The sequence below is a fragment of the Dunckerocampus dactyliophorus genome, chromosome 13 (assembly GCF_027744805.1).
Source record: "Dunckerocampus dactyliophorus isolate RoL2022-P2 chromosome 13, RoL_Ddac_1.1, whole genome shotgun sequence".
Lineage (NCBI taxonomy): Eukaryota > Metazoa > Chordata > Actinopteri > Syngnathiformes > Syngnathidae > Dunckerocampus > Dunckerocampus dactyliophorus.
Genome location: NC_072831.1, coordinates 11,903,285 through 11,926,856, shown reverse-complemented (window position 1 = coordinate 11,926,856; position 23,572 = coordinate 11,903,285). Strand labels below are relative to the sequence as shown.

The window sequence follows — 23,572 nt, the reverse complement described above, 5'->3', positions numbered from 1 at the left end:
TTGATGACCAGCATCTTTTCTCATTCATGTCAATCTGTGTTCCTTTTTAAATCCAATCTTGGTAGGATTTCCTTTCACCGTTTAGGAAGTGCATGCACTGTCCTGCTCTGGAATTTAAGTGACAAGACCCCGTCATTCTTCCGGGATGAAGGGCCGCTTTGTCTTTTGGCAACTCAGCTTTGCTTTTGTCTGATGAACACATGAGGCGGATGGAGAGTCCTGGCACCACACAGGTGAATGTGTACATAACAGGATTTTTTTTTATTAAGCAGCCATTCTTCAAATAGGAAAGAACCCTGAAAACATATTGAAGTAAATACTGCCCTCTAGCGGTTAAGTGGTTAACTGCACATCGCTAAAAAAAAGGCATTTACAGTATTTTCGTTAGCGCAACAGAAATAAGTCATGAGTTCCAAAATTGTGATATTGTTAGTTCAAATAACTTCACTTAAGTTAATGTGCAAAAACATAACACTAACATTTTAATGTTGAACAAATTGAAATTGCATTAACTTTGTTATACTTCATTCAGTTGGCTTATGCATCCAAGTTAATGTTCTTATCAACGCAATGTAATGAAACTTAATTGAACAAAATTGCTTTGCTCATGGTATATTTTAACTAAACCGAATGTTCACATTAGTGTTAGATCAGCTTATTTTTGTCTTGAATTAAGATTATAATGCGCCATGAAATCCATTTATTTTAAATTGATAAATTTAGTTAATGTGCCAGTGCATTTTATATTATTAAATGTTCATGTCGGTGTTAGAGCACTTAGCAAACTAAGTCTTCAGCTACAGTGGAACCTTGGTTAGAGTCATTAATTTGTTCCAGAAGGTCAGACAAACTGAAATGGACGTTAACCAAATCAATGTTTCCCCCCGTAAGAAATAATGTAAATAACTAATCTGTTCCAAAACAGCTAAAAATGTTAACACAAAACCAGCTTGTTTTACATGCAGAAAACAATTCAAAATGCATATAAACAATGAATGAAAAGGTAAACAAACATTTAAAAGGCTACTTTAACCTATATTGAAGTCATGAAAACATGATTTTGGATGTGACTGAAAGCAGGAAGGGGGTGGTTGATCTGAAGTAACCTTAAATTTTCATTTAAAAACAGGCTAACTGAGGTTCCCCTGTATTTTAATATTCTTTACTTTTAAATTTGTCCATTTGTCTAACTGCAGCATAAATAAATGATATGGTTATTAATTTAATACAACTAAATGTCAATTTTAGACCAACTGGCAACATTTACCTAGCAAGAATTGTTAAGACAAAAATATTAAGTCCCCCCCTCCCCCTTTTCACGTGGGGTTAAAAAACACTTAGCTTGATTCTCTATTTTTAATTTTACACAACTGCAAGAACATTAAAAGTCAAAGTATCAGACAAACACGACAGAGTGAAAATGATGAGACAACGATGAACAAATGTCAGAAAGTATGTACAACAAGTAAAGTCCATCAACCCTTCTGGACGTTGCTGATGAGTTCATCACAGAGTTTGGTGAGCTCTTCAGCCTCCTTTACCTGTCAAATAAAAACATCTCGTTTTGAATCCGAAAAAGACTATAGACATTTGAAAAGAATTTGTGCTGACCTTCTGGTCCAGGTTCTTCTCTAGCGACTGCACCTTCAGCTGCTCGCGCCGCAGCTGGACTTGCATCGCTGACACTTCCGCCTTATATTTGGTGCGCACCTCGGCTATTTCCTCATTGGCACTGGCAGCAAATGACGTTTGTGTGGATGAATGAACGGTAACGCTTACATCAGCAAGTGTGGTGTTTCTTACTGGCCAATTTTCTCCTCAGCGTGGGCTTTAAGAGTGTGGTAGCGCTGCTCCTCCTTTTTGATTCTCACCAGATAATCTTGAGCACAAGCTTTCAGCGTCTCCTCATTCTGGGGAAACAAGACTAATTAGGGGGGAGGAAGTCCAGTGATGACTTCTAAATATTTAATGTAAAAAAGGATCTGACCTTTTTATAGCCGTCAATGACCTCCTTGTACTTCTCCAGTCGTCTAAAGAGGTCCGATAAGGACCTCTCCATGCCGTTGAGGTCGTTGGAGACTTGCTCCTTCTCCAGCAGGGCCTCATTGAGCTTGGCCTGGGACAGCTCACGCTCCTTCTCTTGGTCAGCTTCAACAACATCCACATATTGGATCAGGAACACCATTTTACCACAACGTTTTTTGTTTTTTTTTTAAATTCCTTTTAACTCACCCATCATTTTTGCAATGAGGAGCTCAAATTCTGCAACGATTTTCCTGTTGGAAAGAGAATAAGACAAATGTCAGCGAATATAAAATAGCAATATTCCATGAAATATTGTTTTCATTCAAGGCTTACCTCATTTCCTGACCTTCCTCATGCAACGTGTTATACTTAGCACACATTTGTTCCTCTTTTTCCTTTGCCTGCAGCACAAAACAGAACATTTTCGCATTAAAAAAAGACACATGCAGGGCTTGCAAAGAGAACAGATCCACGGGAAGTCTGTTTACCGCAGGGCTGCAATCTGTGGCGCTTGGTTTTGTGTGTGTGCATAATTGGCCATGACACATGTGCATGCAAGTTTTATTGAAGCTGTAGGAGACAAAAGTGAGCACAAAGCAAAAAAAAAAAAATATGTGTTTAGAAATACTGTACAAGTGAACTTTCTCTCGCTTGCGGGTGTGTGTTTTTTTTTGTCAAACAAGAGCGCCACATGGGAGTGCTTTTAGCTGCAGTATGCATGTATATGGGTGTATACGTTTATACATATAGTATATGGGGAAGAGACTTAAGTGGGTTCCACTGTACTGACTGTAGGCATTTACAGGTGCACTCACTTATTCTACACTTTATAATTCATCAATGTTGGGTATCAACTATTTCAATAGCCCGACACATCTACAATTACATATGGTCACTATTTTTGATTTTGCTTCAACAAAACAGGTAATTTACAATTGGGGCTGAGTAATGAGTGCAGCTGTATTTACGCAAATGCAGAGGGGGAGAGGCCAGTATTTTTTTTTATTTTTTAAATATTACACGTAGCTTTAGTATTTTTCCCCACCAGTAAATATTAATGCTTGGTTCAAATAGTATTACAATCAATAGACTGGGTGGAATAAAGCCAGTAGTTTTACAGAACCTTAACATAGATGCGCACAAAATTGTGTAGAAGAGAACACCAATGACTAGAAGACATGGAAAGCATAAACATCCAGTAGGACTTCCTACTTTACATGTGTTGGTAGGTGCTGCTGTTTTGGTTAGCAACAGACTATTTTCACATCAGGTATAACTCTTGTGTGATTGACATCTATGAGCTGAGGTAGTAACTATGTCGTTTCTAGATGGGTATTTTTTTTCCCCCGCAGACAGCATATATTTGAGGGAAGTGGTTTGAAGCAACCAGTGACAGTGTCTGTTAACCAAAACGCTACATCCACTCAGTAAGGTCGTACCTCAGCCTGGACCTTGGCGATGGCTGCGTCCATGTCTTTCTGACTGTACTTGAGCACTTCAATGATGGTGGCTTCGCTGTTAGACTGCGTGAAAGGAGGGACAAGGCTCTCCAGTATTTGGGGCGCCTGGAAAACAGGATATTATTCATTATTTTCATGATGAAATGAGTCATTTTGTGAAATCTTAGTCTGTAAAAAGGGATGGGGGAATCTCTCTGTAGTTCTGAACTCCTGTTTAAATATTGAGCAGACAAAGTCTGGAGAGCATAAATGCACAGTGAAAAGTCCATCACTTCCATCCATTTTCTTTGCCCCGTATCCTCATTAGGGTCGTGGGGGTATGCTTGAGCCTATCCCAGCTGACTTTGGGCGAGAGATGGGGTACACCCTGAACTGGTCGCCAGCTAATCAATCATTCACTCTCGCATTCATACCTATGGACAAAACCCACGCGCACATGGGCAGAATATGCTAACCACTCGGCCACCGTGCGGCCTCACAGTGAAAATCATTTTGCTTTTTGAGATTGAATCAACACCCAAGAACTGCAATCCATTTAGCCAGAGCTACTTCAATATCGTTAAACAACAATTACCATGTCCATCCCTAGGTGTGACTTACTGGAGCTGTAGCGTCAGTCAGTTTAGAGGTCTCCCGAGGCAAGCTTACGGCTTCTTTTTCAGCCATTGGTGGAATTTCAAACCTAGATTGTACAGAAAATTGAGGACATACTGTATTTTTGCCAGTGCATCCAGAGACAGCAGCCCTGCTAGTACTGTAATCAGTTTACATTACCGTGAAACAAGTGCTGCAGGGTGAGGCCCTTGTACTGGAACAATTGGGCCTCCGCCACACTTCTTTGGGCTTTCTCTCAGCAGAGGGTCAAATTTAAGGTACAAAGACTGTTTGCGTAGCGCCGACTCCTTGAACTTAACACAAAATAACAAATGTTGAGGTCATACATTGATTAAGCGTCACAAAATTAGCTGATATATCAACACTCACGCTGCAGGAGCCAAACTGTTCAAGGTAGTCGATTTGTCCATCAAAGTTGTTAGCCATGACTATGAAATAAAAAAACAAAATGAACCCTGATTATATAAATAAGTTTTGAATGATGTGCAGTGCATGCCAGTACGGAGGCGAAGCTCACTTCTGCACGCCTGCTTGGAACCTAACCCCTGCATTAAACGAGGGAATACTGTATACATTTTCTCTTATATAATATATAGTATAATATTCCCTAAATACTATATATTTTCTCGTCTGACTTTGATAAATATACTTTTCCATAAGTGCAAAAAATATATATATACACACACAATAAAAAATTTATTCTTGTAAAATTGTATTTTCATTAAAAAAAATAAATACAAAAATTCTGTGTGGCCCCAACACTCTCTGATAATATACAAATACATTTAAAAAGGGTGGTTAAGAAAATGAAAATGCCATTAAGCTAGGTGCAGACTGGAAGGCCGTAATTTACTTACACTCAGTGCCAGGCACAAATTCTTCATTGAATTCTGACAAGCTGGTTTCTGCTGGTTGCTTTGTAGGCGGTACCACTTTGGATGGTAGAGTCTCAGCTTTCTGTCAAGTCAATAATAATAATAATATTAAAAGATGTAGTCACAACACAATAGGTATAATCTTCATTAAGTTACTGTCCAATAATAATAATAATAATAATAATAATAATAATAATAATATCCCTATCTTTTCTTATACCAGAAACATTTGTTTTTTTTGGTGTGTAATTTTTCTATTTCAAATAGAAGATCAGATTTTTAAAAAATGCAGATCCATGGTTTTCACTGGACACTGACAAATTTTTTTTTAGATTAAAAGAAATCAAACTGGATTACATCTGGTACTGCTTTGGTGTTGACTTCAAGAATGGAAACGCTCTCATTAGCACTGCAAGCAAGAGGGGGAGGGGGTGGGAAAAAAAAAATCATATTAGCAAAAGGTGCAACAAACACACAGACACAAAATTAGACTCAGTACCAAGCAGGTGTCTCATCCTTTTGAGCAGGTAGAGGACTTGTCTGGAGGTTGCTCTGAAGAGAGTTGTTGATGCAGGACTTTGTTCCAAAAGGGTTCAAGTTGGGGTCCTCGAGCATTTCGAAGTCTAAAGAGAACAAGGAGGCGCCCACATCTGCATCGCCACCAGCCCCGGACTCCTCTGCAAGGCCTCCTTGTGCATTCACATCGAACTTTGTCTCTTTGGGTTTGAGGCCAGGCGGTCTTTTGCCAAACTTCTTGGGTGGTGGCTTCTGTTTAACCTCGTCGCAATCAAAGTTGAAGTCCAACTTGATAGGTCCTTTGTTGGCAGGTGCGGCAATTGGCGGGGGCTTGGATTCAGCTACTTGGGAGTCAGATGGAATGGGGGCCACAGTGGCGATGGGCTTTACGCCAGCTTGAACAGGAACCTCCACATCTACAGGCTCCATCTGCTTTATCTCTTGACGGTCCGGTGCCTTCCTTCCCAGCACTGGCGAGTTCTGGATTTTGGGGCCTCCCGTTTTGAAAGGATCAACTAAATCAATGTGGTCAGGATCAAAGTTGTAGGATCCTTTTGGGGGTAGCGGAGCATCTTCAACAAACGTTTCTGAATGTTCATTCAGAACGGCACCTGGGGAAGTCTTAGCAGGGATATCAGGTGTTGTGCTTCGTGATTCTTGTTCTGCGGCTGGAAGCGTCACGATGACCACGCTGCTATCAGTAGAGCTGACGCCAGTAGATACCAGGGAGTTCTCCAGCGAGGTGGTGAAGGGTAGCGTCTCCTCCAATGCAGTATCTGACTTGGTGAGCTCCTCACAGATTTTGTCTGCTTGTTTGGAAGAAGGGTTCTCAAGTGGAGGCCTTGGAGGTGACAGGACCATCTTATTAGACGTCTGGAAAGGGTCCATGTTGTCTAGGTTGTCAAAATCCAACTGGTAACCACCTTTGCTTTGTATTGGCATGTCATCATCTGGATAGGAAGACAATTCAGCTGTAAAATAAAAATCACAACACATTCAATAAGAGTCCAGCACCCTTAACTGGCACATACAGTCTAACCTCTAAAGTCAAATGTTTCTTAAAGTCCTACAATTTTAGAGTTCAACCTAAAAGGTTGCACAAAACATGGACGTCAAAAGGTCACTGTGCCAGAATTCACCTCTGTGGGCACCTAACGATTAACTCCAAAGTGGGCTTTGCTTCTTCCTCTGGCCTTTTTGTAATGCCACCACAGAAGGGTGACAGCGATGGCAGCAGAAAAGTGTGACGATAACCATAGACACAGTAAAGCAGTACATACAAGTCCTTGCTGCTCAGTACAATATAGCTAACAATTGGGGTGTCTTAGAATAGTCGACTATTTGGCGAGCCTGATTCGACCATCAACCTCGCTGCTGAATCCTATGATCAAGCTTGTAGCATTCTGACTTCATGGCTGGTGTCCACGGCTGCTGCAGAGCATACTTTTTTTTTTCTTACAAAGAATGTCTTTGTTTTTGTTATAAATAGCCTATTTTATACTAAATTGTGCTAAGAATTAGGTGTGTTTAACAAAACATCTATAATTACCATGCATTAAAAAAGTGGCACAATCCAAAGGAGCTGAGGTGAGCGCTAACTCTGAACACTAGGAAGGCCGTTAACATAGAAGGCTCATAATGCGGCTACTTAAAAAAAATAAAAATAAAACAAAAATAATCATCCAAAGTGTGCAGGTGTTTTGAAAAGGTTAAAGATAACTCCAGAAAGTGAAATGTAACATGTGTCAGCAGCTTCTTACATATCACAGGACAACAAATAACAGCACATCATTTAAAAAAGGTTGTTATGCCAACTTCATGTGAATTTTAAAAAGGCAAGAAATGAGGCTGTTAAGTTTTGACAAGGTGTTTTTCCAAGCCATCTTGTTTCTATTCTATGTGCATTTATCTGACGTGTGCCGACAGCAACCGTGTTGCAGTTTTGTTGTCTTGTTTTCTGTGTCATTAAATAAATTAAAAAGGTACTATTGTTGCCACACCGCCCTGCGATTGGCTAGCGACCAGTCCAGGGTGTATCCCGCCTCTCGACCGAAGTCAGCTGGGATAGGCTCCAGCATGCCCCTGCAACCCTAATTAGGATAAGCGCCATAGAAAAAGGATGGATGGGTGTTGCCACACCTACCACGTTTGTTTACGTGAGTGTTTTAGCCTATTTCTTTGAGGTGGGGGGCACATTTGGACAAAATCTACCAAAATCAGATTCACCAATGAAAACCCTTAGTCCAAGACAGCCCTACTCATGATCATCAATTTTTAATTTTTTTTAAAAAAAAAAAGGTAGAATAGAATGTACACCACAAAGTCAGCAGTGATGACTCAATGTGAAGAGACTCCCTTTCCACACACTTGCATCATCACAACTAAAAGGTGCATACACATGTTTTATTAACTTGTGGTTTACCCGTTTTTTTTGTTCAGTACCTCTTATTTTACTTTCACTATACAGAGGTTAACTTATTTTTACACTTGTATGACAGTTCAGGACCTCAGCGTCCTAAAATCATTGCCTGTGCAGATAAATGTTTTAAGGCAGTAACAGTTTTACTCTATTACTTATGTTTACTATATTAGGTAATACGAGTATAAAAGTGACTATAGGGTGTTATTTCATGTTTACAGGACTCTGATAAACATTTCTAGAAGGTCATCAACAGGTTTTCTGTTCTGATGGTATTGATATTGAATCCTACTTTGCGGAAATTCACTTTTTGCAATCCCGTCTTGAACCAATTAACCGGGAGGGATGACTAAGTGCAAAGAGAAGTTAGATCGAGTACCTTGTTTTGGCCCATCAGGTTGTTGAGGTGTGTCTCGTGCCAAAGTGCTACAATAAGAAGCAAGATTTTCAGTCTAAAATGGTACAGTTTATCATGGGCATGTTGTGAATGAGAGACAGTACATACTTGGTCAAGTCCAAATTTAAGGACTCCATTGTTTTTGTGCACTCGTCCACACATGCAATCTTAACAATCTTTGTAGGGGATAACAACCTTTTAGTCACTGGGTCTCTTCTTGGAGTCTGGAAACAAACCTAGACACCAAATACTAGTTCAGTACAGTAAATAAAGAAATAAAGTGTGATGGACTGATTGCCGTGTACCTTGATGCCCTTTGGCACAGTCTTGCTGGGGAGGTTCTCCGTTTGACGCAGGATGGACGGCCTCCCGGTCGGCTGATCCAGAGTAAAAATGTCATCGCTTGTGCCGATGTGCTTCCCTCCTCCAGGGCATATGCCACGATTCTCATCATTCACTTCAACAGAGGTCATCCTGTGTAAATAGGCAGTACTTAAAACTCAGAAACACCTCACAAGCACTCTGAGGGGTGGAGTCTTCACAAAATGAAAGCTGCATCCAGTTGATAAGACATTTGGCTGTGTGTGTTTTTTTGTTTTGTTTTTTACTGTTGACAAAGTTTGCACCAAAAAGACTGCTTGTGGTGATGAATTCCTGTAGGTATGCAGTTGCACAACGTAATTACTGGGAAAAAAAATCTTGAAAAGGGTAACTCTTAAAAAGGAGGACTACGACTACTACTACCACCACTACAACTACCACTACCAACACAATATACAAACCATTTAGTATGGACATTGCCATTACGTCGACTATTATTTTGCATTGCTATAGCAACAATAAGTTTGCCCTAGGGCGCCCCCTGTGGCCAACATTACTAAACCTACGAAACAGTAAGTCACGAGACATTCTCACGCGTTGAAACCTGTCTAATTTTTACACCGCTAAAGGGTAAAAAAATGACATCAGTGCTTCATCAAGTGTGAACGAAACATTCGTCTTTGTCACAATATAAAACATGACCATTGTGTAGATCTGTCATCACAAATCATATCACTGCCTTACATTGTTCATAAAAGGCCATTCTAACGTAAAACTGCTAACTTAGAGATGATAACTTTAACATGGTTAACAGTGACGTTGTGTTATATATCCTTAGCAGGTTCGCATTCTAATCATACAAAACCAAACAACTCAATTCGCACACTTTACTGAACTTCGGATACAAAGGTAGCTAACGTTAAATAGGTTAAAATGGATAAAGAACTCATAAGTCTGTTTTTAAAAAGAAGAAGTATACAAACATCCACCACGTACCTCGAATTAACCGAAAAGACTCACAGAATAGAAGCTTCTTGTCTTCACATACAACTCTAATGGGGACAACTAAAATGACTTGCTTTTGAAAATCGCCTTCCTGTTGGGAGAAGACCGTTTGAACATTAAATACCATAAACGCACCAATAACATTGTTAGAAACATTCAAAGTAGCCAATTGCGTAAAACACGGAAGTGACACACTGACGTCTGCGCATTGAGGACCCCAATCAAAGACACATAACGTCAAGATCATTCAGTATTGCTGTAACGTCGGGAAAGCGAAATTGCATGTGAGAACTATCTGAAATGTAAACGTTTTGTGGTTTTGTTTATCGTACGGCCACTGTTAAATGTGATTATATTATATTTTGTGTATTATGTAAAATTTTAACAAAATGAGCGCTGTTTTATGCAAAAATGTTTGAAATGTTAAGACATTGCTTTCAATTCGTGAGTGAACTATACATTCAGCATTATTTTTTTAACAAGCTCGTTAGACGACCGATCATTGTTCCACAGACAAGATTACTCTAGCTATCTACCCCGTGAATATATGCGTTTCATGAATTTATCAAATTATCCATCCATCCATGCATCTTCTATGCCGCTTATCCTCATTAGGGTCACGTTCATGCTGGAGCCTATCCCAGCTGACTTCGTGCTAGAGGCGGGGTACAAATGGACTGGTCGCCAGTCAATCACAAGGCACATACAGACAAACAATCATTCACGCTCACTTTCATACCTATGTACAATTTATAGTTTAACAATTAACCTATCGTGTATGTTTTTGGAATGTGGGAGGAAACCGGAGTACCCGGAGAAAACCCACGCACGCACGGGGAGAACATGCACACTCCACACAGAGATGCCCAACGGAGATTCGAATCCAGATCTTCCCGATCTCCTGACTCTGTGGCCAACATGCTAACCTTAAGAAATTATCCATATTTTATAATTCCAAAATGTCACAGCGACAACAAAGAATGCATTTAGCAACGGTTCCTTTACACACATTAGGTGACGGTATGCACATAAACGTTGGGTGCGACGCGCCATAAACAAAAATAAGAAAAAGAAGAACTGTTCCTTTAATTCCAGAAGGTGGCAGTAATGCAACAGCATGTGTACCAGCTGCCGCTAATCATCAAAGAAGAAGACGAGCAAGTCAATACAGTCAGGTTCCCCGCCAAATCTGATTGTAAACAAAGTTTACCATTTTCGACGGACAAACAATGAAACGGTTTGATGTTTCCATATAACAGCGACTGAGTTTTCGTCGACAATGAATTGCAGCGGAAAAGGTAATATACATAAGTGTACACGTCTTAATATGCATTTCAATGGCCAGTTAAGGGAGAATACGACCTGGCTCAGTTAAAGGCCTTACCTTTAAGATAACACGAGATATCACTTCCCTTTCCAGTAAACTACTAAATATGTTAAATGACTATAACTTCATAACTTTTACTGTGAACGTTATCCACGAACAGTCATTGTGTTTTTTTTCTAGGAGGTAACGATTCTAACCAGTTCGCTGCCAGGTTGGTAAACCCAGGACACCTCACCCGTAAAAATGAATAGCCACATTTCCCAATTCAATGAAACCAGCAACCATCTTAATGTCATCTACATATTATACCTCATTTGCTTTTCCATATTATTTTAATTATTTGTTGTATTTCGATCTCACAGTGGTGACAGTGATTCAGTCAAAGTTTTTGTTCGAGTAAGACCGCTGACCCAGGGCACCGGGCTAACCACAGATGGAGATCAGAGTCTGTGTCTCACAGTCACCTCACCGAGTACTATACGTCTCCTGTCAAAACCCGAGCCGCGAACCTTCACCTATGATCATGTTGCAGACATGGACACGTCACAGGTCTGGGGCAACTTTTAGTACTTTATCATCCATATACTGGACTGCCACACAGATGCAAACTTTATTGTGTGGTGTGAATCTTGTGTGTCATTGTCCAACAGGACTCAGTATTTTCCAGTGTGGCCAAGAGTATTGTAGAGTCTTGCATGAACGGTTACAACGGTACCATTTTTGCCTAGTAAGTTGACTTGGTAATCAATAGGACACAGTACAACTATATTGGTATTCATTGGCAGTTAGTTATTGTATTTCTTTTGCAGCGGCCAAACAGGCTCAGGGAAAACATTCACCATGCTAGGTGAGAATTCACTTTACATTCAGTGTGCAATTGTTTTCACAAAGTAATGCAATGTAAAAAGTAATGTAAACATATTTTCTCTTTCACTGTTAGGACCTTCAGAGTTGGACAACTTTACAGATGAACTGCGGGGTGTTATTCCCCGTAGTTTTGAGTACCTGTTTTTTCTCATTAACAGAGAAACGGAAAGGGTGAGTGTAGTTAGTCATTATAAAAGTGATAGAAATATGTTGTTTTAACAATTAAGTTTTTTTTTTTTCCTTTTTTAGTCTCAGACCAAAAGTTTTCTCTGTAAATGTTCGTTCATTGAGATTTACAATGAGCAAGTTTTTGACCTCCTGGACACAGCCTCTGCTAGCCTCTTTGTCAGAGAGAACATCAAGAAGGGGGTGTTCGTGGAGGGAGCTGTGGAGAAGTTTGTCAATTCTGCTGCTGAAGCGTACCAGGTTGGAATTACCAGTGTAATTTTTTGATGTGTAACTTGTTTTTATTAGGGTTGTTAATGCGGAATAATCCATCATCATTAATCTGATTACAAATTTGAATGCAGTGCCGAATGACTCAAAGTTCCTAAAACGTCTCTGACAATGCATTTCGGGCAGTTTGTCCAGTGGTGGTCAGCTCATTCAGGAGCTCATCTCACCACTCCTGCAACCGCTGTTCTCTTTAAGAGTCTGTTCCCAGTAGCAGGCAACATTGTAAATAAGAGGCAGTCAGCTCTCGTCTTGAATAATGTCAACAAGTTAGTTTGTATCGTGGCTGTCTGAAAAAGGAGTCACAGATCCATATTAAATGCGTATGTACAGTATTCTAGGATATATTCGTTCTTTCTTGAGTCTCTTTGCTCATGCTAAATTAAACATGATTCATATATATTCAAAAGTAATTCTATTTAATCCTGACTATTCAAAATTAATCCACAGAAACCTAGTGATGACTCTAAATACAAATTTTAATCGTTTAACGGCACCAGTATTTATTATTTCTTCTGCAATTTGTGGCATTCGTTTCAGGTGTTGTCTCGTGGTTGGCGTAATCGCCGAGTGGCCTCCACCTCCATGAACCGCGAGTCTTCGAGGTCTCATGCTGTGTTCACCATGATTCTGGAGTCCAAGGAGTCCATGAATGAAGTGGTGAACATTAGGACGTCTCAGCTGAACCTGGTGGATCTGGCAGGCTCAGAGAGGCAGAAAGACACACACACTGAAGGCTACAGGCTCAAGGTAAAGATTCCTGCTTGATTATTGGCTCATTGAGGTCCCGTTTTGTGTGTTTGTCGTATGCTACTGTGTGCATTGGTTCTATTTTCAGGAAGCCAGCAGTATCAATCGGTCCCTTATGTGCCTTGGTCAAGTGATTATGGCTTTAGTAGATGTATCTAATGGGAAGAACCGCCACATTTGCTATAGAGACTCTAAACTCACCTTCCTGTTACGGGTCAGTGGCTACAGAGGCAAAATACATTTCAGTGCATTTTACACATTAGATGATACAATAAAATATGTCATCACATTACATTCCACGGTCTTAACTTCTCTCTAAACATTTTAGGATTCTCTCGGGGGAAATGCAAAGACTTACGTCATAGCCAACGTTCACCCTGGATCAAAATGTTTTGGGGAAACGTTATCTACCCTGCAGTTTGCCCAGAGAGCAAAGCTGATCAAGAACAAGGTCAGAACAAGGTAATTACCTCTTATTGTACCAGAGCAGATTGTGAATGTTCTGTTTTCCTGTTATTTCTTACAGGCCATTGTCAATGAAGACACACAGGGAAATGTGAGGCAGCTTCAGGCTGAGGTGAAGAAGCTTAAGGAGCAGCTTGCACAGGCTCGCTCATCTCAGCCAGTGCATTATGGAAGTGATGTAGCACCAGGAGGACAAGGGCTCCCAATGTCCAGTAATACTCGCTTCCAACATTAACTGCATTTCACACCAACTTAGATATTTTACCTGCTCAGTAGATGCCTACTTTTTGCTGGGTTTACGTAGCAACAAATTTCAAAAATTCACAAGGAACTGATGAAAGCAATACTGAAAATACAGTTGAAAATGCCTATTTTTGACACACGGCTTGCTGTTAGTCCTCCACACCCTCCTGCTAGACATTGACGTTGTTCGTGACTGTTGTGATTATTACATTAGATTCAGCTCCAGAACGCCTTTATTTCAATTGCCATTGTTCACTAGCGATGGAAGCTAACTAGAAAACTATGGTGCGTTCAACCACAGCAGAACAAAGTGCAAAATCTCAACGCTTGACGAAAAAACATTATCAGTGAAGCACAAAGAAATAAACATGTATACATTTTGGGCTTTTCTAACAGTTGCACATATATGCTGTACATTTTACCCTTACAGTCAAATCTTGGTTTTTGTACGCCCTGTTTTTTGTATGATTTGGTTTTCGTCTGAAATTTTTGCCAAAAATTTGCCTCTGTTTTCTTACACTCAGTTTTCATACAATATTGCACGTAAAAAGCGAGTCCGTTAACTGTACTGTATCATTCCGCCAAATTGAGTGGCCAAACAGAGCACCCTACGCCTCGGTGACTCAATGTCCGTGCATCTTTTATGCAGTGTGACTGCTAGATAACCCGTACGGGGCCAGAGGACTAAAGTTTGACAAAGAAGGTGAGAAACACTATTGAATTTGATCGCGCCATGATGTGCGGGAAGTCCGCATCAACAATAAGTCCCAGCCATTTGCCATTTATACATATTTTACAATATTTTCTGCATGTACAACTATAATCATAAAATGTCATTTTTGTTCTTATTTTTGGGTGTCTGGAACTGATTAATTGGATTTACCTTTTTTTCAATGGTTTTTGTACGTTTCTGTTTTCGTCTGATTGTTTGGAACAAATTGATAACGGAAACCGAGGTACCACATTATCACATATTTTTAAATGATTACCGACGTAGGGTGAATGAGATGTGTTTTCTGTGGGAAAAGTATTATTTTTTTTAGGCCATAGATTCTGTGCACAGATCCATTGTAATGATTTATTCTTTCATGTATTGTATAATTTTTGTTTTCTCACCAGAACCAAGCATAGACATTGAACATGGTGTCTTGTATAAAGCCAAGTTTATCGCCGCTGTTCGTTTGTGGAGGAAGCGTGAGGAGGAAAAGAGGGTATGGGACATCTTTTTTTGGAAGCTTTGTTGTAGTTTGCCGTTGTTATTGTATTTTAAAAAAACTACACATTTCCAGGAAACCTTGTGGAGGGATGGCACAGGTATTAAGGAAAAAGCCATTACATTTTCATAGCTGCTATCATGTACAACTGTGCATCCAGGTGCTGCTTAAGAAGCTGTCTCAGCTGGAGGAGGCCTGGACCCAGAAAGACAAGTTCATCCACTCCAGTCGTCTGATTGTCAAGTTTCGAGAGGATCATATCAGTCGCCTTGAGAAGAAATTAAAGGCAGGATCTGCCTCCCTTACGGACAAGGAGTCGCAGGCTCTCATTGACCAGCTGAAGGAAGAGAATAAGATTTTACGAGACCAGGTGAACATTTTATTTTATTTACGGTACATTTATAGTCCATATTTTATATCCGCAATGGATTTTATGTTTTTTTATTAAGGTTGACCATCACCCAAAGATGACTCGCTATGCAGCAGAGAACTATAGCCTCAGACAGGAGAATCGTCAACTTCGCTCCCTTGTGTCGGTGGTGAACTCTGAAGAGGCTGTAGCACAAGTTTCTGCTGAGCTGGAAGAAGAATTCCAGAGGGCCATTGTAACGGAAAGCATTGCAGGAAGTAAGCTGTGTACTCGTAATAGTTTAATGCAGGGGTGTCCAAAGTGTAGCCCGGGGTCACTTATGGGCCGCAGCTTGTTTTTATTGGGCCCACGGCACTATACTAAAAGTACAGCTAAACAAAAAAATTACAAGAGAAAGAAAAAAGACTAAGAAGACGAGAAAAAGTTGAAATATGAATACTAGGGGTATCACAAGACACCCATCTCATGAGACGAGACACGTGATTTGGGCCACGAGAACGAGGGCCCCACCATCCCTGGAAGGCCCCATTTTGCACAAGGGGGAAGCATTCGCGACAAATGTGCAAAGGATGTGCATTGCAGCCGTGAGGCATACAACATCAAGTCAGTCTGGGGCAGGAAGGGAAAAAAAAGGAAGAGTAATCCTGTGCTTGTTCCCACAGTGATTGACAGCATGCAACAGAATAAGAAAATAAACGGTCAAAATTCACCTACTTGCCTCAAAATAAAATTCTGCTTATGGCCCTCCGCAGCCTTTGATTTTTATGTATGCTATATCTATATTGTTTATTTATAGTGTGGCAATCTTGCCTCAGCAAAGAGACGTTCAGAGGCGCTTCAGCTGCTTGATAGGAGGTTGCTTTTTTGGGGGCGGACAATAGTCGGGACGGAACTTGAAATGAGCTTGGCACGCAACAGGAATGAAGGGGAGGTAACGACAAAGAACACTAACGACGGCTATGGTTTAGACTAGACAAAAAGATCAAAGTGATAAACACTAGACAGCAAACTTAACACCATCAGAAAAATAGACACACACATGTCCGGCAACTACTAATACTACAGGGAATGTCAATTAGCATATCTACGTTGGATTAGTTTTAGACTTAAAAAAAAATGTAAATGATCAAAATGGCACCCAAATCCTCTGATCCTTCTGTATGTGGCCAGCTACCAGTCCACAATTCCCACAGTAATATGGAATGTGCTCCAGCTATCCACATGACCCTGAGCGGAAAAAGAAGCACAGAAAATGGACGGATGCATGACCCGATAAATAAATAATCCTAATTTGTTGCAAATCTCATGTTGCTTTGTAGCTCCAGCAGGTGCTTTGACCTCCGTGGCTACTGATGCTCTTGCTGCATCCGCAATGGAGAAGCTGAAAGCTAAGCTGCTGCAGAAACAGTCGGATCTCACAGCAGCTCTCCAGGCCTTTGAGGAGTACAAGGAAATCACCAAGTAAGGCTGGAGTTTTATTATTTTAAAAAACAAATGAATATGAAAAATATGTTCAAACCCAGTTGTTTGAGCAGCAGGGTTTTTTTTGTCCACTAGAATGGCACTCGATTGACAGGAAATGGCAATGCTTAACTAGTCGATGCTAGTCAGTACATACCTCCACCAAGCTCAAATAATTTGAATTTGAATTTATTCATGAATAGCCACCTGCCAAATGCATTCAAATGATACCCTAAGAAATTAAGACAGATGTCAAAAAGTCATTTGTGTTCTCCTGCTCACAACATACAATCAAATGTTTGTTCCTATTCAAAATTTTCTGACAAGATGAAGACACACAGTGTCGTCTCTTTTACTGTGTGCAGTGAGATGCAACATATCTCTGACTTCAGCTTCAAGATAATTATCAGATAATCTTGATGGGCCACGTTTCACTCAGTATTCCTTTTAGAAATAAGAGATTAAAACAACTTTTCCTTTACACATCAGCTTGTTAATTCCAATGAAAGTCGTCAACAGAGTGACATGTGCACAGTGACCACAGAGAAGAGGACCCATAAAATGAGAAAAGAAGGCAGTGAAAACTGAACTGTTGGCATTTCTTATTTCCACTGATAGCATCAGTCAAGCTGACTTTATTTTGTAACTTTTAAACAAATCAAATGCAATTCAACACAAGTTTGCAGTGATAGACAGTCTCAAATGTGTGTTGTCCAAATTCGAAAGTGAGTGGATAGAAGACCGCCAGTTCAGGGACTGGCTAGTAGAGATTTACACAGGGCAATGTTTGCAGAAAGTCAGTTGATGATGGCAACCTGGATTTGTCAGCTAAGAGTTACACGTGAGGGCAAGGCCACATCACGATATGTGTTATCGTTATTTTTCATTGGTAAATTATAGCCATAGACTTCACATCAAATGTTTGAGTAATAAACATAGAAACGATCTTCATAAATGCAAAATGCCAGTTACAACTGCTGAAAAGAACACTTCCAAAGAATGAGAGGGAATGAATTAATGTACGATGCGATAACTTATCTCTGTAGTGGCTGAAAATGTCTTGGGGGGAAAAAAATGTCATGCAACCCCATTTGTGTGTTTTCAGGAAGCAGATGTCTCAGTTGGAGTCTGACAAAAGATACCTTGACAAGTCCAACAAGCATTTGGAGAACATTCTGGAAGCCACCAACGCCTACAAAAAAAAAGAAGTCTCTGAATTGAACAGAATTCACGTGGAAACACTGAAGGTAACGTTTAGATCCCTAAAAGAGATGAAGATGAGATGCAGTTCTTTTCAGTATCTTTCTGAATTTATTTTACAGTTTGTGTCATCTGCTACTGTAATTTTTCTTGTGTGATGTTTTTAATTCTCCTTTCTTCAAACATTAGATTCTCACCACTCCTACCAAAGCGTACAACTTACGCTCCCGTCTTGTGCCTCTGGCCAGTCCAGAACACTTGACCGGCACTGATGATAATACAGATGACATTTGGGCTGAGCCCCCTCCTTCGGACATGACTGAGATGGCACTGACTGAAGAGCTGCGTCAAGTACAGGTCCGAATTATTCTGTCAAATAAGCACTCTATGCTCCAATGTTGTAGGGTAATTCACTGTATTATTTTGTGTTTTCTCTTCAGGAGCAAATGAGTTGTGTGCAGGCCCAGCTGGGGGAGGAGGAGCGAAAGAACAGCAACCTGGTGCAGCAAATTGCAAAACTAGAAGAGCAGATCCATGTAATATCACAGGAATTTGACCAAAAGGATGAAGTGAGATATTTCTTCATGTTTTGTAACACTATTTATCCGGCAAATTTACTATTTACTATTGACGTGCTGCAGCAACTTTCAACTGAGCGTGCTAACAAGAACAGAGATCAGCTCAAACTGCAGGAAACGATCAACAGCCTGCAACAGAACCTTCATTCTGAACAGGAAGCTTCAAAAGGTGCCGTTTCTGTTGCTACTCCATAGTATTATTTTGCTGCTGTTCATGCTTACTTGAGATTTGTTTTTGTTCACATTCAGTTCTGAGAAGTGAGATTCATGATCTACGTCTGGTGCTGCAGTCATCTGACAAGGAGCTGGCCGTTGTGAAAAAGGAGCTGGGAGACAAGCAAAGTGAGCAGCAGAGGGAAACAAGCCAACTCTCCAGCAGTCTGATCACCACGCAGCTCCAGCTCGACAAAGTCCAGTAAGTGTGGCTGCATTGGCCGTTGCTGTTGATGTGCTGCAAAACTGGGATATCAGCAATGTTTTTGTGGCAGACTAGAGTGGGAGCTGCTCTTGGAGCAGCATCGCGCTCTGCAGGATTCTTTTGACCAGCTGCAAGCCGAGGCCAAGTTTGATGCGGATCGTGCAAGACAGCAGCTGGAAGACGGGCAGCAGGAGCTGGGTGTACTGCGGGCTCAGATTGCAGTCAGTTAACTCATACATTTCTCCCTAAAATGTGACCTGTCAAATAACTCTTATCGTGTTGTTTTCTCCTGTAGGAATTAAACAAAGAGAACAGAGAAAGTACATCAAAGTGAGTGTATGATTGTCGGCAAACTTGCGACTACAAATGCTTCGATTGACAGAAGTCGTCTTGTATGCTTTCAGAGAACTCAGTGAAACTGCTCAGGAGAACACACATCTTAGAAAACAAGTCTCAGACATAACTGTACAAATACAACAACAGGTCACAACAAGTCCATCATGAAATATTCTGCCTTAAAGTATACACTGCCTTTGACCATTGTCATTGTCATTTCTAAGGTATCCAAATTTGATCACCTGGAGCAGAATCTATCCACTGCCAAAGAAACTATAAAAGGCCTGGAGCAGAAGATTGAACAGGACAAAGTATGCTCATGTAATCTGTGGTCCATTTATACATGTTTCCATCCTATCTTTTGCCAGTCTGAACCTCTTTTCTTAAAGCTATAGAACGCAGAAAGTGTGCAGCTGCAGTATTTATGGATCTGACAAAAGCTTTCGATACAATTAATCACAACATTCTAATTACAAAATTATAAAGGTACGGAATCAGAGGGTTAGTTTTGAATTGGGTCAAAAGCTACCTAGGAAACAGGAAGCAATATGTGAAGCTAGGAGAATACACAGCTGTAAGTTTAAATATTATGTGCGGAGTACCCCAGGGGTCAATACTGGGACCAAAACTGTTCAACTTATATATTAATGATACTGTATATGTAAAGTGACGAAAGACCTAAAGCTAGTATTATTTGCAGATACTACTGCTTTTTGTTCTGGGGAAAGCACACAAGAACTAATGAAAACTGTCACAGAGGAAATGACTATACTAAAAAGATGGTTTGATAAAAATAAATTATCCTTGCACCTAAGTAAAACTAAAATAATGCTATTTGGTAAAAGCAGAAAGGATACGCGCAAATACAAATCGACGGTGTGAATATTGAAATGGTGAATGAAAATACATTTCTGAGGATCATAATAGATAAAACATGAACTGGAAATCTCATATTAAAAATATACAACATAAGGTGGCGAGAAATACTTCAATGTTGAATAAAGCAAAATTTGTCCTTGATCAAAAATCACTCTTTACTGTTCTCTGGTATTAACATATCTAACTTATTGTGTAGAGATATGGGGGTAATGGCTTTAAAAGTAATCTTCATTCGCTAAATGTACTGCAGAAAAGATCAGTGAGGATAATCCATAACGGCGCGTATAGAGAACATACAAATGTTCTATTTTTAAAATGACAATTATTAAAATTCACGGATCTAGTACTTTTTCAAACAGCCAAAAGTATGCATAAAGCAAACAATAACCTGCTTCCCAAAAATGTCATACAATACTTTTCAACAAGAGAGAAGAAATATGGTCTCAGTGAAAAAATTAACTTAAAACTCTTATACAATATATGCAAGAACAACGCTAAAAACCCACAGCATTTTAGAATGTACAATCAAATTTTGCAACGGATTGAGTAAGGAACTCAAAGCACCAAGATGAGCGATTTCAAGAAACAATACAACCAGTTGATGTTTGCAAAATACAAGGAAGAAGAGTTTTGAACCACTGTATACAAAATGCGATGTCTAATCACTACAATACTCACTACTCTTCATTCTTGCAAGTTGATTGTCAGTACTCACCTATTATATTACAACTAAGTTCAGTTATGTCTATGTAAACTGATTATTTATTTATTATTATACTAATTACTGTATGCGATTTTTATTTATTATGATTGAGGAAAAACCTTGACAATTATATTACTACATTGTTACATTACCTTATAATTTTCCGATGTATTAACTGGTAAAGAAAACATCGGAATACAGGAAGTGAATAAATGTACTGCAGTTGATGTGAAATGGATGAGGGGTAGGATGAAATAAGCTTTGCTTCTTCCTACTCCTTTTGGACACGTGGAACTGCGAATTGAACTAATGTGATGTATTCCATTGGAACTTGTATGCATGTTCACATAAAATTAAACCATTACCATTTTTTTCCTTTCTTTGTCAGGATGTCGTTGTTGATCTAATCAACCAAACCAGAGACCTCCGGAGTGAGCTGAGTCAGAAGGACCAGACCATTAGCCATCTTTCGGGGGATATCAGAGACCTCACAGTACTTAAAACCTTTTATTTCACCAGTCATGTCTTATTATTTAGATTGTTGTTTGTTAGTTACAGGTTTATATAAGAAATACCTAAACAATAGTCATGAAACTTCATGGAGGGGTGCAAAGGAGAGTAATTTATTCTCATCATGGAATTGTATGACCACATCCTCTTTTAACCGGAAAGTGGCATGCTAACGTACGGACAGTCCTCAACTATTAGATTGTTTACCGTTCAAGAAGATTTTTTTAGAGCTTGTATTCTTTATTTGACATTATAACTCACTACAACATGTATGGGTCTACTTTTCTTCAGGTTACCGTTGTTGTGCCTTTTCTGCATACAATGCTCATAATTCCTCCTTTTTCCTGTGGCTAAATTGCTGTGCTCCTCCAGGCCAAATACAACAGTGCCTGCCTGGAACGAGAGAATATCAGCGGGCAAAACTCGAATATGCAAGCAGAAATCACAGAACTGAAGGAAACTTTAGAGAGGTGCATTGCATCTAACAAAATAGAGGTTAGTGCATTTAACACAACACTCAGTATCTCACTGTTTCCTATACATTCATTTGTGGTGGACCGCCACAAGTAGATTTGGCACTAACTTTTTTGTTCTTTTTCATTAGCACACCTTGTACACACTGTGGTTTGCCAGAGAATAAAACGTAGCAGGAGTCTTGCCAGCTTAGCAGCATTGTCACTTTATTGAGCGAGTATTCAGACCCATCCAGATTGTCTTTGTCAGAAAAAGAACTAGTGACAACTCTAGACATCTTTTCTGGTCTTATTGGACACGTTTGGAGACTCTAAAGACAGAATTATGCTACAGCCACTATGGCAACCCTTCTGACAGCGTCTTGTTCTTGTTATAGCTCTTTGGCAGGGGCTGAGCACACAGTAGTGAACAACTGCGAATGAAGCGACATCCAGATTGTTGTTTGAACTGTAACTAATACTGCATGTTGCTAGTATTTATATTATATTCATATAACTGCACATATTTGCGTATTGCATAATGTTTGCTGAGAGACTCCATAATTTGCACCATTTTCTTGTTTGTTTGTTTGTTTGTTTGTTTTGGCGGACTTATTGGAACTTTCACGGGAGGAGAAAAACTGAAATGATGTACTAAAAAAAGCCAACCAATCGCAGCCTGCGCCGGCGATGTTTCGCTGAAGCATAATTCAGCCTTCACATGAAAGAATGTTTTGTTCTTCCCAACAAGCGGCTGGTCCAGCTGTGTACCTCCCAACCATCAATGGCCATGTCCAACACAATAAAAAAAAGCACATTTCCCCGACTCCAGTGTTAAAAAAAATATCTATCCAGATGAGTGGAGTTAAAGGGGGGAAAAAGTCTGTCCACATAAAAACATCTTGGTCACTGGCTGTCATGTGCATTTTGGCCAATCAGCAACCCTGAAAAAGCAACCACAACTGACTCGGTTGTGCATTATGATGGCTCTGTTCATTCAGATATTAGATTTACAATTACTTTAATATCAGCGCAGACTTACATGCTGCCCAGGAAACAACATGAATGTTTTTGTTTAATCGCCCGCGCATGTTAAAAGGTGCACGCATGTGCGTCCACAAAATGAAACCAGCACCCGTAAGTCAATAATGTCATGTTGTGTTGTTAAATAAGGTTTAAAAACACGATATAATGTCTCACATTTCTTATGACACAAACAAAGTTCAGTTTTACCTATACACACACAAACAGAGCTGGAGTTTTTGAAAATCTCCACTCTGGCCAGAGTTTTCCCAAAGCTCAATTTTTAAAGACAAAACCCTACGTTTGCGTGTGGACAACAGAAAAATATGCCTTTCTAAAAAATCCACATTCGTGTGGACATGGCATGAAAGCACTCGCTGGCGGCATAAAAATGACATGCACATGTAATGGCCAAAGACACAGATTGTGGTCTTGTGGGAAACGATGTATCTGTTACATGTCATCACGTCATTAGTCTTTAAAGTCATGTAGACTAATAGTTGGCTATAATAAAGCTGGTGTGTGCGTGTGTCAGGTTGAGGTGTTGCAGGAGGAGATGATTGATGCCAACGAGGAGGTGAAAAGACTCTCAAAGGTCTTAGATGAGCAGAACAGCCTCCTCCAAGCAGCTCAAGAGCAAACTGCTCAGAAGGACATACTGATACAGAATCTAGAGCAAAAGGTATTTTT

The 23,572-nt window shown here is 39.9% G+C and overlaps 2 protein-coding genes across 7 annotated transcripts in view; one reads left to right on the top strand and one right to left on the bottom strand.

Annotated features, from left to right (window-relative positions):
- Positions 1 to 23,572, top strand: part of kif15 (kinesin family member 15) — a 31,516-nt gene that overhangs the window by 153 nt on the left and 7,791 nt on the right. Inside the window, exons 2-28 of one of the 4 annotated variants that reach the window (XM_054797571.1) lie at positions 66 to 233; positions 11,141 to 11,171; positions 11,323 to 11,509; positions 11,611 to 11,687; positions 11,770 to 11,807; positions 11,901 to 11,998; positions 12,077 to 12,253; positions 12,821 to 13,030; positions 13,119 to 13,244; positions 13,359 to 13,481; positions 13,557 to 13,707; positions 14,858 to 14,949; positions 15,113 to 15,322; positions 15,402 to 15,579; positions 16,642 to 16,783; positions 17,889 to 18,030; positions 18,173 to 18,340; positions 18,424 to 18,552; positions 18,625 to 18,730; positions 18,811 to 18,976; positions 19,050 to 19,200; positions 19,275 to 19,309; positions 19,384 to 19,462; positions 19,540 to 19,626; positions 21,286 to 21,390; positions 21,780 to 21,902; positions 23,418 to 23,564. In XM_054797571.1, the coding sequence (XP_054653546.1) occupies positions 11,495 to 11,509; positions 11,611 to 11,687; positions 11,770 to 11,807; positions 11,901 to 11,998; positions 12,077 to 12,253; positions 12,821 to 13,030; positions 13,119 to 13,244; positions 13,359 to 13,481; positions 13,557 to 13,707; positions 14,858 to 14,949; positions 15,113 to 15,322; positions 15,402 to 15,579; positions 16,642 to 16,783; positions 17,889 to 18,030; positions 18,173 to 18,340; positions 18,424 to 18,552; positions 18,625 to 18,730; positions 18,811 to 18,976; positions 19,050 to 19,200; positions 19,275 to 19,309; positions 19,384 to 19,462; positions 19,540 to 19,626; positions 21,286 to 21,390; positions 21,780 to 21,902; positions 23,418 to 23,564 (3,075 nt within the window). In that variant the 5' untranslated portion in view covers positions 66 to 233; positions 11,141 to 11,171; positions 11,323 to 11,494. Of the gene's footprint in view, positions 1 to 65; positions 234 to 10,785; positions 10,932 to 11,140; positions 11,172 to 11,322; positions 11,510 to 11,610; positions 11,688 to 11,769; positions 11,808 to 11,900; positions 11,999 to 12,076; positions 12,254 to 12,820; positions 13,031 to 13,118; positions 13,245 to 13,358; positions 13,482 to 13,556; positions 13,708 to 14,857; positions 14,950 to 15,112; positions 15,323 to 15,401; positions 15,580 to 16,641; positions 16,784 to 17,888; positions 18,031 to 18,172; positions 18,341 to 18,423; positions 18,553 to 18,624; positions 18,731 to 18,810; positions 18,977 to 19,049; positions 19,201 to 19,274; positions 19,310 to 19,383; positions 19,463 to 19,539; positions 19,627 to 21,285; positions 21,391 to 21,779; positions 21,903 to 23,417; positions 23,565 to 23,572 lie in introns of those variants that run through there. The other 3 variants (XM_054797572.1, XM_054797570.1, XM_054797569.1) reach the window with 3 other exon arrangements.
- Positions 228 to 9,813, bottom strand: tacc3 (transforming, acidic coiled-coil containing protein 3). 3 transcript variants are annotated; one of them, XM_054797576.1, is made up of 17 exons: positions 9,625 to 9,813; positions 8,613 to 8,781; positions 8,416 to 8,543; positions 8,290 to 8,336; positions 5,475 to 6,441; positions 5,333 to 5,384; positions 4,958 to 5,057; positions 4,470 to 4,528; positions 4,260 to 4,393; positions 4,086 to 4,167; positions 3,465 to 3,590; positions 2,359 to 2,426; positions 2,233 to 2,276; positions 1,988 to 2,148; positions 1,804 to 1,910; positions 1,612 to 1,732; positions 228 to 1,541 (listed from the first exon to the last, which is right to left on the bottom strand). In XM_054797576.1, the coding sequence occupies exons 2-17, from the start codon at positions 8,778 to 8,780 to the stop codon at positions 1,476 to 1,478; spliced, it is 2,430 nt and encodes an 809-aa protein (XP_054653551.1). In that variant the 5' UTR covers position 8,781; positions 9,625 to 9,813; the 3' UTR covers positions 228 to 1,475. The 3 variants fall into 3 exon arrangements, with proteins under 3 accessions (XP_054653551.1, XP_054653550.1, XP_054653549.1); XM_054797575.1 differs by having other exon boundaries at positions 5,475 to 6,462; positions 9,649 to 9,794; XM_054797574.1 differs by having other exon boundaries at positions 233 to 1,541; positions 5,475 to 6,462.